Here is a 13767-nt window from a genome sequence, read left to right as displayed (position 1 = left end):
AGTGTTCCTCAAATTCTTTCCAAAATAAGAAATTACCTGACTCCAATGAGATTTTAAAAGATGAACTTGAGTCGGAAATGAATGAAATAATTTTAACTATTTTTGCTAAAAAAGTTCAAAGCCTAGAAAATATGGACTGAGATCGTCTGCGATTATCTCAGTATAATAGTACCAGAATAGAATCCGAAAGGCGTTTTCTGCCGCTAATTAAATACTGTATGTACCAAAAGTAGATCCATTTTAAACGATCATACTATTGATTGCTTATATTTCTTGAAAGCTCTCTTTATTTGGACAGGTAGTGTGGATGCTTAAACATAACTAAACTTTGCTGTAACAATATGTATTTTTTTATTTTTAGAATAATTTTTTTCAGAATATTTATTATTGCAATAAAAGTTTATTTAAAACATAAATTCAAGTAATTACAGTACTTGTTTTTTTCCTTACTTTATTGCACATAATTGTCATCAAAATTTATTGAAAAAAAAAAAAAATTTTGCTTTTGTGTTTATGTATCCCGGTTTCATAAATTAAAAATACTAAAATATCGGTATTAAGATTTTGGCCGACCGGGCTAGCCAGGTGGGTAAAGTGCCTGCCTAGCAACCCAAAGGTCGTGGGTTCGAATCCCACCTCGGGCTTGGATCAAAGTGCTGCTAAAATCTTGGGACGTCCATTATGGCCACAGAAGCCAATGCACCAACAACTACCAAAAAAAAAAAAAAAAAAAAAATTAAGATTTTGACCGGTATTCTAAGCCCTAGTATGATCCTATATTTGTCTAACAAATCGTCAGATCGTGTATGTTTAATATCATTAGTCCCTACACGAATAATAATATTCTTTTTACCCCCCCTAAAAGCTGTTGGTGATATATAATTAATAAAAGCTGTTGGTGACCATCTGTTGGTGATATATAATTAATTGGTGCTCCCGCAGACATAACCATTCTTATTACATAAACTATTTCCGCTTTCGCTGACAATGAAGTCTCCTCATTGAACTAGAGTAGTTTGCACTTGGTTATTCAGTTCTGGGATTTATGAACTTCGTCTGAGGGTAGCATGACTCATACGGAAATGGCCAATGGCGGTTTTGGAATTAGTCATGATTTTATCCTTTGCAAAACCTGTGGCGTTTATTCCAAAGTCAAACTAGTGGTTAATCATAGCTCACTTGCCACAGGTCATGATTTTATCCTTTGCACAACCTGTGGCATGTATTCCAGGGTCAAACGTGGATAATCATAGCTCACTTGCCACAGGTTCTGCAAAGGATAAAATTACTTATCCGGAAACTAATCCTGAAATCGCTATCGGCTATTTCCGTATGAGTCATGATACTCTCGACGAAGTTTAACATGGTAAAATGGTTTAACATTTAGATTTATGAACTAAACGCGGCTTTCCTAAATACTTGCAGCTACATGGCTTTCTTGAATAATCTTTTGTTTTCAACGGTGCTGCCCTCTATTTACTAGTTTCCATATGTGATTCTTTTACCCAAAATTCCGTACTTTGCTCACATCGCATAGGAGAAACGCAAAGTTTGGTTTGTGAATTTAGTGCAAGATGGCCGATCCATTAAGTTTGTTACGGCAGTTTAATGTCAACAAGAAGGAAATTGTGGAAAGAAATGGACAGATAATATTTGGTGAATATTCGTGGCCGAAGAATGTAAAGACTAATTATTTGATGTGGGGGTAAGTATTGATTGTCATATTAACAAATACAATCCAACATTTGTCATACGTGTATAGTGTATGTAACTTGTTGGAAACTTCTATTTTTGTTGATTTACAGACTTAACTTATTTATCCCTATATAAATAACTATTTGCATATTTTTCTTGATGCATAAGACTGATTAATTATAAAAAAAACAAAACAGGACATCATACTCCGATTTCTGTTTACGCGATGCTTTTTGACACTTACATTTACAGTCATTGAAATATTTTATTAGACAGAAAAAATGACTTGAAGTAGTATTTAGCTTTCTTTTTTTATTTCTTTCAGGTCATGATATTGATTTACATTCTTTTCGCTGTCATTCACTTATAAACCACAAAAACAAAATTCTTTAACTTCTATGATCCGAATAGGGACTTTTTACTTGATTTCCGCTGTGTATCATTTAACGTAGGGATGTCATTTGGGTATTTAATTTTCATATATGAACCTTGACTACCGTAATGAGATTGTTAAATTGCATGGTTCATGTTTGATTTTTGCAAAGTAACTTTGTTTTGTGAGTGTACTGCACAAATAATTGCATTTACACCCCCAGCATATTGGCCTGTTGGCGGCTAGGTATTGAGGTTAATATGTATTAAAGTTTAATTTATGAGATCGTTGTTATTTCGTAGTCTGAATTACCTGATATTACAAGTCTGGCGCATAATTTACTTTAGTTGTGAATGAAAAATGTAACTGCACCTTGTTCTGGGAGATTTTTTAAGTTTAAGCAGTGTAATGATTTTACAATATCAGTTTATGATTTTAAAAACAAATTTAATTTAATATTGTTTTTCTTTTGTGGTAAAACATAAAAATCCATAAAAATCTTGCTTTTCTAAAACTTGCTGATATCCTTTTTATATAGTTGCACTCTTACTTTTTTTTTAACCTGCATCTCTTGATATATTAAAATTTTATGACTTCTTACAAAGCCTTCAGGGAAAAATGCCCAGTATCATTCTGAAATTATGAAACTGTATGAAATGTAACAATGATAATGGAGATTTCCCTTTTAGAACCTTTGTAAAAAGTCATAAAATTTTAATATATTATAAATTCACAATTATTGTGTTTCAGAAGTTTGGATTAAATTAAATTTGTAATTTAACACTTCTATACAGAACTTAACTTTCTGTTACATGTGGCATGGGACCTTTATTTCAGTTATTTTTCTGAAGTTGGATTTTACCATTCTCCTAACTTTTCTCACAGATTTTTTGAATTGATGACTCGCTGATTTCTGTTTTTGTTTTGTTTTGTGTACCACAGATTGAGTGGTTAATTGCTTAAGCTCAAATGTGTTTAATAGATGCATCCAAATGATTGTCATATTTTTTATTATTTTCCAGAGTGCACAAACATCTCTCATCCAGCAACCATAAACAGCCACCCATTCCCCTCCCTTCAGGATTTTATAAGCAGTAACCCCTGCTTTTTGGCACCCTGTAATTTGGCCCATTGTATCTGTTAAGTTGTGGAAATTTCATTTCAAATTTTTGTCCTGCTAAGATGAAAATGGTTTGTGAGTTGAAAAACTCAAAATATTGACTGTAGTGAGGTATAACAGAGAATGAGTGAAAAAAATACAGTACAAGACATTTCAAGTGATAAATTATATATATGTCATCATGAAGAGTGAAATTTTCCAATTAAAAAAAAAAAAGATATAAAAATTATGTTTAATAATAAAACACAAATTACTTCTGATAGGTCCTCTGCAAATAGTTGCATTCCATTTAAGGGTGGGAGTGATGGAAGGTTAAAGTTCAATTATTTCTAGTGTTTTTTTTTATGCATGGTATGTTATTAATATTAAAAATCCAAAATGAAATTCAGAAATAAATAAAATAAACATTAACAAAAATATTGCATTCTCAAAGAAGTTCAAACAATTATACAAATTTTATTGTTATATACAAACAGAAATAGACACTGATTATTTTTGGAACTTATGTCAAGGCAACATATTAGCTTCACTGAATAATATAGACATGCATATGAAAAGAGAAGAAAATTTTAATTTAATTCAGGGTTCTGCATTGTCGAGGGAGTTCTTGAAATTATTTGACCTATGTGCTGGCTTTCATATGGTACTAGATGGAGTCCTTTTTTGTTTTTTTTATTTTGTATTGCCTGTACAAATCTGTTATTCCAATTTGCATGTTGAATGTAGTTTGAATTTGTCAATTCTCCTGTGTTAATCCCTCCCACCCTTTTGTCCCCATAAATGGATTATGAAAGTTTGATTATGATTTAAATAATTTATTTGAAATTGGTTGTGTTGCATGCATTTTTTTACTCACCTTCAGTTATGCCCCACCTCAATTTTCATCTGGATGCAATTTTCAGAAAAATACATAGCACAGGTAAAATGAACCAAAGTATATGCTCTTGGTACAGATGTATTAACCATGATTTATGCCCCACTGCCCTCCAAGGTGGGTGAGGATGGATTACAGCTGATACATTGGGCAGTGTTTTTATACTTCCACTAATTCCAAACAAATTATGTAATGTTTGTATAAACCTATATTGTACTCGTGCTTGCCAAACCTCACTATGTGATGTTCATGATTTGTTGGGTAGCTGTAAGGTGAGATTTGGATTAACACAGGAGATATGGATTAACCTGTCAATGTGATATTTGTTACAAAAGTCTAGAAGAATATCCTAAAAAACCTTGCAATTTTGAAAAGGATGCAGATATGCTCTTCAAAATTTATCTCACTCTTTCTGTATGGAAGACCTTGGTAAGGGCAGCAGTGAAATCAGTCAGATTTAAAACTGCTCTAGGGACCAGCAAAACATGCCTGGAAAGTTCGTTTTGATCTGACTTTTCCTTTTCAAGTAATGCCCAGTAATTCCATACCCTCCATTACTTGACATTACTTTTCAAGTAAATGGAGGGTATGGAATTGTTATTAGTGCAGTTAATGTTATCAGCCACTTATTATAATCAAAAATGAAAATCCAAAACCATTTATATTATAATTTATGTAAATTCTGCCACTTTATATGATCATACTGCTGTTTATTTTTTTCATTTTAGTTAGGAGAAATATGTCTTCCAGAAAACCTAAAGTTGTATTTAGTAAAAAATTTGTCTTTTATTTACAACCCTGACCATGCCAAATAGTATTTATGACCTCATACTTTGTCATGCGAAAGTACCTTTTAACTTCTGTTCCTACTGCAACATGTCCGTAGCCTTCAGTAAAAACAGAAGAGTGCCTGTAAATAAAAGCAAGTGAACAGTCAAGAAAATTATTCTTTTGCTATTGGGCTATATGGTTGGGGAAAGGAGCAATCTAACACCAGATCTTCCATATGGAAGACCTGGGGAAGGGAGGCAATAGAACCAAATCGGGCATAAAACTGACCTAGGGACCTATTGTAAATTTTTACTAGTAGAAGTAACGCCAGATGTGGGAGTGTCATGGGATGGGAAGTGACGTTGTGTTTTGCAGGATTTGTGAGAGCCATCCCATTAACTTTATGGAGCCCTAAGGTCTTTGAAGGGTCACGCATTTGTTTCCAGTGAAAGAGTTTCTGAAGGCCTGGGCCATCCAACACAGTCCCATTGCTAATATCAATGGAAGCATTTTTGGATATCAGATATCGTCCCAGGAGATACCTCAGAGCAACCCAAAGGTCGTCGGTTCGAATCCCGCCTCGGGCTTGGATCACAGTAAAATGCAAAAACTTTGGGAGGTGCATTATGGCCATAGAAGCTGATGCACCAACAACTAACAAGAAAAGAAAAAAAAAAAAAAAAAAAAACCTCAGAGCCCTGTACTCTGCAGACACCCTACATTAGTACTTGTCCCTTCCAAATCCAGAATTTAGGAGGTCTTAAAAAGGTCGTGGGTTCGAATCCTGCCTTGGGCTTGGATCACAGTAAAATGCAAAAACTTTGGGAGGTGCATTATGACCATAGAAGCTGATGTGCCAACAACTAACAAGAAAAGAAAAGAAAAGAAAAAAAAAAAATACCTCAGAGCCCTGTACTCTGCAGACACCCTACATTAGTACTTGTCCCTTCCAAATCCAGAATTTAGGAGGTCTTAAAAACTCCAACAGACTTTCCAGATAGCTAGCAGCCAGCTTCATCCTTTTAACCCCCCCCCCCCCAACATCATCCTAAAGATCATAGTTGTTTTATTATGGGATGTAGTTGTTTTATTTGGCCTGTATTTTTAAGAACAGCTCTGCTATTCAGTAATTCTTTTTATTTATAAATTTCCTGCAGTGTAGTGTTATACCTTTTATAATTCTTACATTAAAGTGTCATATAAAGGTTTTCTGATTGATTATGAGGTTGTTTGAATTTTAAAACATGCAATAATAAAAAAATAAAAATGAATAAGGATAAGCAGATATTCATCTTGCATGGCAGGAATAAATATTTTAATTGATAACTATCTGCTTATTCTTATTTTTTTATTAATTAATTATATTTACCATTTAAAACTCTATAACTATTTTTTAAAACTCAAATAGTCTTAACTCTGCATCTGTTTAGAATTGGACTTTATATATATATCCTAGAATTTTTTTTTGTCCAGACATTGAAAAATCTTCTATTTATGGAAATACCACTCCTGATTTATGAAATAAACAGGAACATATGGTGTTCATGAGTTAGAGGATTGCTGTATGGCCTATACATGCTTTTCTTAATTTAATGTATATGAATACCTTGTTTTTTTTTTTTTTTTTTTTTGCACTTCGCTATATGTACTTTTTTAAATTTGAAATTTGCAACTTTTTTTGTACATGCAGATTATCTCTGCGCATACAAAACGAATTATCTGAATATATTCAGTTTAAGCATGCCTATTTGCAAATTTATTGAGATTTATAAGTTGTAATTCTTTTTATTATTCCTCCCCACCACCACTGTAGGTCTGGGAAAGATGGCACACCAAAAGAATATTATACACTGGATTGTCTGCTGTTTCTTCTTAAAAATGTACATTTGCAACATCCTGTATATGTTAGACAGACTGCTGTAAGTATGTTATATATATATAGATATATATTATTATTTTTTTTAAAGGTTGCATCATGGTTATTTGAGAATCAAAATTCTGTAGTGCTTTTAGTTAACACAATATTAAAAATTTTAAAAAATGGAGTGAGCATTAAAGTGAGAGAAATTACTTATTTTTAATTTAAAAAGAAATGTAATTGAATTGGAAAAAGAAATAGATTGCACAAACAAGAAAATTATTATTGTTAGTATAGGAACTCCCCAACTTATGCAGCATTCCGCGGAACACTACATAAGTCAATTTTTTGAATCAAAAAAGAAATGTTAGACGAACATGTAAATAGAATTATTTATTGTATTTATTCAATTTTTTAACTAATGCACAGGAAAATTACAAAAAAATTTTGTTTCATTTCCTAGCACTGCCAGCACTTGCACTTTCCATTGGTCCCTTTCCCTTCACCATTGTACTAAGTAAATAGGAATGAAGAGAAGATTCTGAAAATTTATTTTTGTTTTTTATATGATTGAAGATTTCAGTGAAGGGGAAACACATTTCACCATAATAACATAAAAACCCACAGAATTCAATTATTGGTATTATCACAGATGCAATAAGATCGAGTTTACTACCCGTTTATAATTAGATGCACTAACAAAAAAGACTAATAAACCAGAAAGTGCAAATTGTTTTTATTGCTTTATGGTTGTGACCTCCAGAAATGTGCTTTAGAAAAATATCACAAAGGCGTTCAAAATAGATTCTTATAATGGAACATATGATAATAATGAAAGGGTAGTGCAATTTCCATTATAAATATGACCTTTTAGAGAGATAAGTAGCTTAGTTATATAGTGAAAATTTCAACTTCTGAGGTCTTTTTTGACGAATTACCAAAAAAAAAACAATGTGTTATTGGGTTCACAATGTGATGTTTTCACGATACCTCCATTTATTTCTACGGGATGCATAATATGTTTCCATGATTTTTTTAAGTTTGCTTCGGTCGGCAAAAACTTCTTTAAAGTCAAATTTCCGTAAGTCGGGGAGTTCCTGTAGTGCATATAATGCAAGAAAGCAAGCTTATAAAGCATTATCCAAAAAAAACCTCCCACATCACCTGTCCTTCCACTCCAATAATTTGCTCTAGTTCTTGCTCGAATTTATTCAAACTACTCACTTCCACAATGACAGATGGAAGTTTGTTTCAACAATCACTGTCTGAAGGTAAAACCTTCACACGTCTTTTGCCTGTCATGTATAGTCTGAGCAAGAGGAAGAATGCCATCAGCAATGAGCTTACTCAGTCCATTCAAGCTTTAAACACATCAGTCAGATCACATTGCTGGTGTGGTGCCTAGTCTCCAGTCACTGCAATTTGCATAACTGAAGCCTTTCTTAGTAATACCACCTTTTTTTCCCTTCACTAATCTCATTGCCCTCTGTACCTGATTAAGTAGATCTACATACTTTTTAAATTGAGGTCTCCATAACTGTATTCACTACTCAAGATGTAGCCTAAACATTGCCTTGAACAATGGGATAATCACCTCCTTATCCCTGCTAGCAAAGTTCCTGTATATCATTGGGAGAACACTATGAACAGTTCTGACAGCCTGTCTGCACTGCTCAGAGAATTTTATATTTGACTGCATAATTACCTGTAGGTCTTTTTCATTACCCTGAGGACAGTACTACACAGTTGGTACGTTAATCTGGGAATACTGCTACTCGCATTCAGTACCTTACATTTGTCAATGTTAAACTTCAAGTGCCATTTCTCAGCCCATCTGCCTAATTTTTATAGATCTTGTTGCAATAGCTTACCTTGATTACTGTCATTAGCCACCCTGCCAAACTTTGTGTCTTCTGCAAACTTAGACATTAAGCTTGATTTACCTTCATTAGTAAATATAATGGGTCCAGCACTGAACCCTGGGGGACTCCACTAATAACATTAGCCCATGAAGAGTGTGCATGAATAACCCCTCTCTCTTCTCCTACTCAACCATTCCTTTATTTAAAGTTGTAACTTGCCCACTGCTTCAATTTGTACAACAGTTTTTATGTGCAATAGTAACAAAAGGTTTCCCGAAATCCAAGCATAAGATATCAGAATTATTTTTGCATCCGTTCCTTTATTATTGCATCATAGTATCTAATGAGATTGGTCAGATACAATCGCCCCTTAACAAATCCATGCTGTGGCTGCTGTATAATTGCATTCCTGTCTAGATGGTCTCCTGCATTACTTTAACCAGAGTCTCTATTATTTTTCCTGGAATAGAAGTTAAGCTGTAATTATTCATGTCACCTTTTGATCCTCCTTTGTGATTTGGGGATACATTTGCATATCATCAGTCATAGGAACCTTCCCTGAATCTATAGATGCTTTCATAATTATGGCCAACGGTTTGTTTTACCCCCTTTGCTGCTCCCCTTAATATAATTAGACGGATCCCACCCAAAATGCCTTTTTTATGTTTAGCCTCAGTTATCATTTAGTTTGACAAACTTTTGGCATTTCCTTCCCTAAAGTATACCTTAGGGTTAGGGTATAAGTGCAAATGCAAAAATGCCCATTCAGTTTGTTAGTAACCTGAGCAGTTTCATCAACAGTTAAACTCAATAGCAAGTGGACTAATGTGATTCAATCCTTTTTTCTATTGTTAATATAAGTAAAGAAGTCTTTGTTGCTTTTCTTGTCATTCTTTGCCATTGATTTATCGTAATCTGCTTTAGCATGCCTAAGGAAGATTACGATATCCTTTGTGACTTGATTGCATACTTGTTTATATTTACCATCATCATCAGCCATTTTCAATCCACTGCAGGATGAAGGCCTCTCCAGCAACTTTCCAGTTCCTTCTGTTTTGAGCACTGGCCATCCACCATATATATTTACCATAAGCTTCTATATCACCTGATAATTCGTATGCATCTCATGCATTTTTTCCCTCTTCCATTAGTCTCGTCAGTTCATCTGACATCCATTTTGGTCTGAGCCTGTAACGGTATTTCTTAGATGTTAGAAGTCTATTCGTTTGTACAATTACTTTCCTTAATGAAGTTAATAACATCATCAAATGGTCCCATGTATAGAATTTAAAAACTGTTTGAGACCATTGCAGTCACCCTTATGAAATCAAAAAGCCTCCTTCCCTTTATCCTCGACAGTAGTTATGTCTTTAAGTAAATCTCACATCAGCACGCTGTGATCACTTCTACCCAGAGGGTCTTTTTTCCTGAAGATTCTTAATGCATGAAGAATCACTACTGATAACCAGGTCAAATGTATTCCAAGTCAAGTTTTTATGTATTAACAATTGTATTTACATTTTACGTTTAGGCCTTTTAAAAAGATTTCTCAAGCCATCCCAATTCCGAGAAAAAATAGATACGTATAATGATAACCCAGTTTAATGTAATAATAAAATATATAATAATAAGGAACAGGCAGTAGCTTTCAAGACTAATACAACGGATAAGTGCAATGAGCTGAGTGAGGCACGTTATTCATTTGTTATTGTTGTTGCACGGACGATACGTATCATATACGTATCAATTTTTTCTCTCAACCATGGACCCCAGTACACCAGGCCCATTCGTTACCATCCCAATTCCATTAAAATTGGACCAATAGAAATCCAAAAATTATTATGTCTTTATCTGTCTGCATGTAAAAATCTATTCTCAGTGGATGGATTTTCATGAAATTTTATATTTGGGCCTTTTGTCAAGCCTTTCAAAATATTATTATTATTTATTTCTTATTAATATTAACAATTATTATTTATTTATTTTTCATGCATATTTCATTGGCTGTCCATATATATATTAAGGCTTTGAATGAATTGGACGAGTTCACTGCTGATGGCATTTTTCCCTCTTGCTCAGACTACAAATATGGGTGCATAAATTCAAATTGAGGAAGGATAGTTGCAAGATTGATATGCAGAAGTTTGCATTCAGCCAGTGAGTGGATGATTGTTGGAACAAATTTCCATCTGTTTGTGTGGGCAGTTTGAATAAATTCAAGGAACAACTAGAGAAATTATTGGAGGGGAAGGACAGATGATGTGGGAAGTTTTTTTTTTTTTTCCTGATGGTTTATGATCTTTCTTTCTTGCACTATTTGCCACACTAATATACACTGTGCTGCCACTTTATTAGGTAAACCTACCTAGTAGTGCGTTAAGCCTCCTTTAGCCTTCAAAACAGCCTGAATTTGTCTAGGCATGGATTGAACAAGATGCCGAAAACGTGTGCAGAAATGGAGTACCATGAAGACATGAGTGTGTCACGCAGTTCCTTGAGATTTGACGGAGGTGTAGGCCTGCAGCGAACAGCTCATCCCAAAGATGTTCAATAGGATTGAGATCTGCAGACTGAGCGGGCCACTGCAGCAAAGAAAAGTCATTGTCATGTTCCTGGAACCATTCCATAGTGATTCAGGCTTTGTGCACTGGTGCATTATCCTGCTGGAAGTAACCATCTGACTGAGGATTAAATGTCAACATGAATGGATGCACTTGGTCAGCAACAATGTTTAGGTACGATTTGGCACCAGACGTGAATCTATGGGTATCAATGGACCCAACGTGTGCCAAGAAAAAATTCCCCACTTGCACAGTAGTCGTCAGACATGATGGGTCCATGGATTCATGTTGTTTTCGCTGAATTCTGAGCCTTCCATCAACATGATGCACCAGAAACTTCGACTCATCAGACCAAGCAACTGTTTTCCAATCCTCGACAGTCCAGTGCTGGTGTTACTGTGTCCACAGGAGGTGTGCTCTTGTTCTTCATTGATGACAAAGGTACACGATGTGGCTGTTGTAGCCTATTCGCAACAAAGTGCGACTGGTGGTCTGTTGCGATTTTTTGTTCTGCACACCAAGGTTGTATTCTGATGTGATGTGGACATTGTGGCCCGTCTGTTTGCTTGCACAATTCTAGCCATCCTCCTCTGACCTCTTTCATCAACAAGCAATTTTCTTCCACAGGAGTGCCGTTGAGAGGATGTTTTCTGTTCGTTGCACCATTCTCGATACACCCCTTGAAACTGTGGTGCGTGAAAAGTTCAGGAGAACTGCTGTTTCAGAGATGCTTTGTCAAGTACATCTTGCCTACTACCATGCCACGTCCGAAATCCGTTAGATCACTCCTTTTTGCCATTCTTGCTGCGGTTGATTTGCTTAACTGATACTAGGAAGGTTGTTCTGTTGCATTTATATCCACAGCTGTGGTCATGTGACTTGCGACATTGAGGGACAAACCATTTGTGTGCACAGCAGGGGTGTACCTAATAAAGTGGCAGCACGGTGTATTGTTTATTGTTATTTTGTAGCTGACAGTGAATATTGTTTGTTGCCATGTGCTGATGGGAGGAATGATGTGGAATGTGGTGGATACCTAAACATGGTTGCTTTTTGCCCTTTTTTTTTTTAAATCATGAAGTGATTTTTTATTTCAAGTTTAAAATAGCTCTCTCTACAAGAATTTTCAACTGATTTGCTTAAGATAAAAACTTATTTTTTTTCAATCATGTTCAGTGAAAGGCATTAGACGAGCTTAACAAAGATAAAAAACATATTTCTTCATATATTAATTTTTTAATCTAGTGCTACAATTCTACCCTATAATACATTATAAATATATAATAATAATTAATTAAATAAATATATTGTACTATAATATATTGTAGAGTGATAGTTGTGGACTTTCTGTGTAGAATTAAACCAATTAACTTACTGAATTTAACTTATTTTGATTTATTTAATTATTTGCTTATTTAATTTGGTTTAACAGATATTTCTACATGGTGTTTCCCAGATGGTTGTTTCTCCTTATTTTTAATTATGACTAAAGGTTTGGAGAAGTATGTTTTTGCTGTGATTGATTAGAGGATTGTAAATATCAGTAAAAATTGAAATCCACATATGAATTTCAGGTTTAACTTAGCTTGATTGTTTTTTGTGAATTTATTTAGTCATGTAACATGTATGCGTAAAGTGACTAATTGTCTTCACCATGACAGTCTGCCTTTCCTATCTAATAACCTGACTCCAAGTGGATTTTTATAAAATTTTCTGTTTAGCTCTTTTAGACAATTATTGTTTCTTTGCCCATAAATCCTCATATAATAACTACTTTATATGGATGGATTTTTGCAATATATTTTGCTCTTTCAAAAAGTTTTGTTGAGCCAATCTGAAATTTCATTAAAATTGAATCAGTCAAAATCCCACCAATTGTATGTAATAACTTGACTCCCATTGTAGAGATTTTCATAAAGTTTTATATTTTGCTCTTTTCAAAGCCTTAAACACCTCATTCAGATCTCCTTGCAGGTATCTAATTTCCAGGTGCTGTGGTTTGCAGAACTGAAGTCTTTCATAGTAAGAGTACCCTTTTGTTTCTCTCATTAATTTTGTTGCTGTTCTCTGCACAACAGATCCATGTCCTTGCTAAAATGAAGCTTCCGGACCTGTATTTAGTACTCAAAATATATCCTGACCATTTCCTTGTACACTGGAATAAATGCCTCCTTATTCCTACTGGCAAATTGGTTAGTGGAATAGCACTGAAGAATTGGTTTTCTTAATTTGATTATATTAAATTTAATATTTAACTTAAGGCTTTTTAAAACTCCATTGGTAGTGTCATCTGTGCATTTATTATTGGCATCTAGCACTTTTATTTGTTATGGTCTTACAGTAGAATCAGCTGGGGCTCTAAGCAAAGCCTATGAATTTACCAACTTAATTGATTTATTTATTATTATTAAAATACACGGTGTCTGTAAATAATGTTTCTAATTTTGATATTATTTTATTCAGAATTACTTTAAGCTGCAGTCACGAAACACATACCAGCTGAAAGATCAATTCAATAAGTTTTATTAAAATTGGCATTTGACTGCCAGTTTTGCATTCTACCCACTATGCAGCGCTACATTTGCCAGAATGGCAAAATGCCAACCAGTCCGGAGAAAGTGTTCTGTGTGTTAGCATTTCATGCAAAAAAATC

The 13767-nt window shown here is 34.2% G+C and overlaps 1 protein-coding gene across 1 annotated transcript in view; it reads left to right on the top strand.

Annotated features, from left to right (window-relative positions):
- Positions 1 to 1508: 1508 nt before the first annotated feature.
- The window catches only part of hyx (cell division cycle 73 hyrax), a 157580-nt gene continuing 145321 nt past the window's right edge, over positions 1509 to 13767 (top strand). Inside the window, exons 1-2 of the mRNA XM_090370078.1 lie at positions 1509 to 1705; positions 6647 to 6752. Of these exons, the coding sequence (XP_090226204.1) occupies positions 1575 to 1705; positions 6647 to 6752 (237 nt within the window). The 5' untranslated portion in view covers positions 1509 to 1574. The remainder of the gene's footprint in view (positions 1706 to 6646; positions 6753 to 13767) is intronic.

Source organism: Mastigoproctus giganteus, chromosome 3 (assembly GCF_048544385.1).
Source record: "Mastigoproctus giganteus isolate SK-2022 chromosome 3, ASM4854438v1, whole genome shotgun sequence".
Classification (NCBI taxonomy): domain Eukaryota; kingdom Metazoa; phylum Arthropoda; class Arachnida; order Uropygi; family Thelyphonidae; genus Mastigoproctus; species Mastigoproctus giganteus.
The sequence above is the reverse complement of the archived record's forward strand: the minus strand, read 5'-3'. Positions and strand labels throughout refer to the sequence as shown.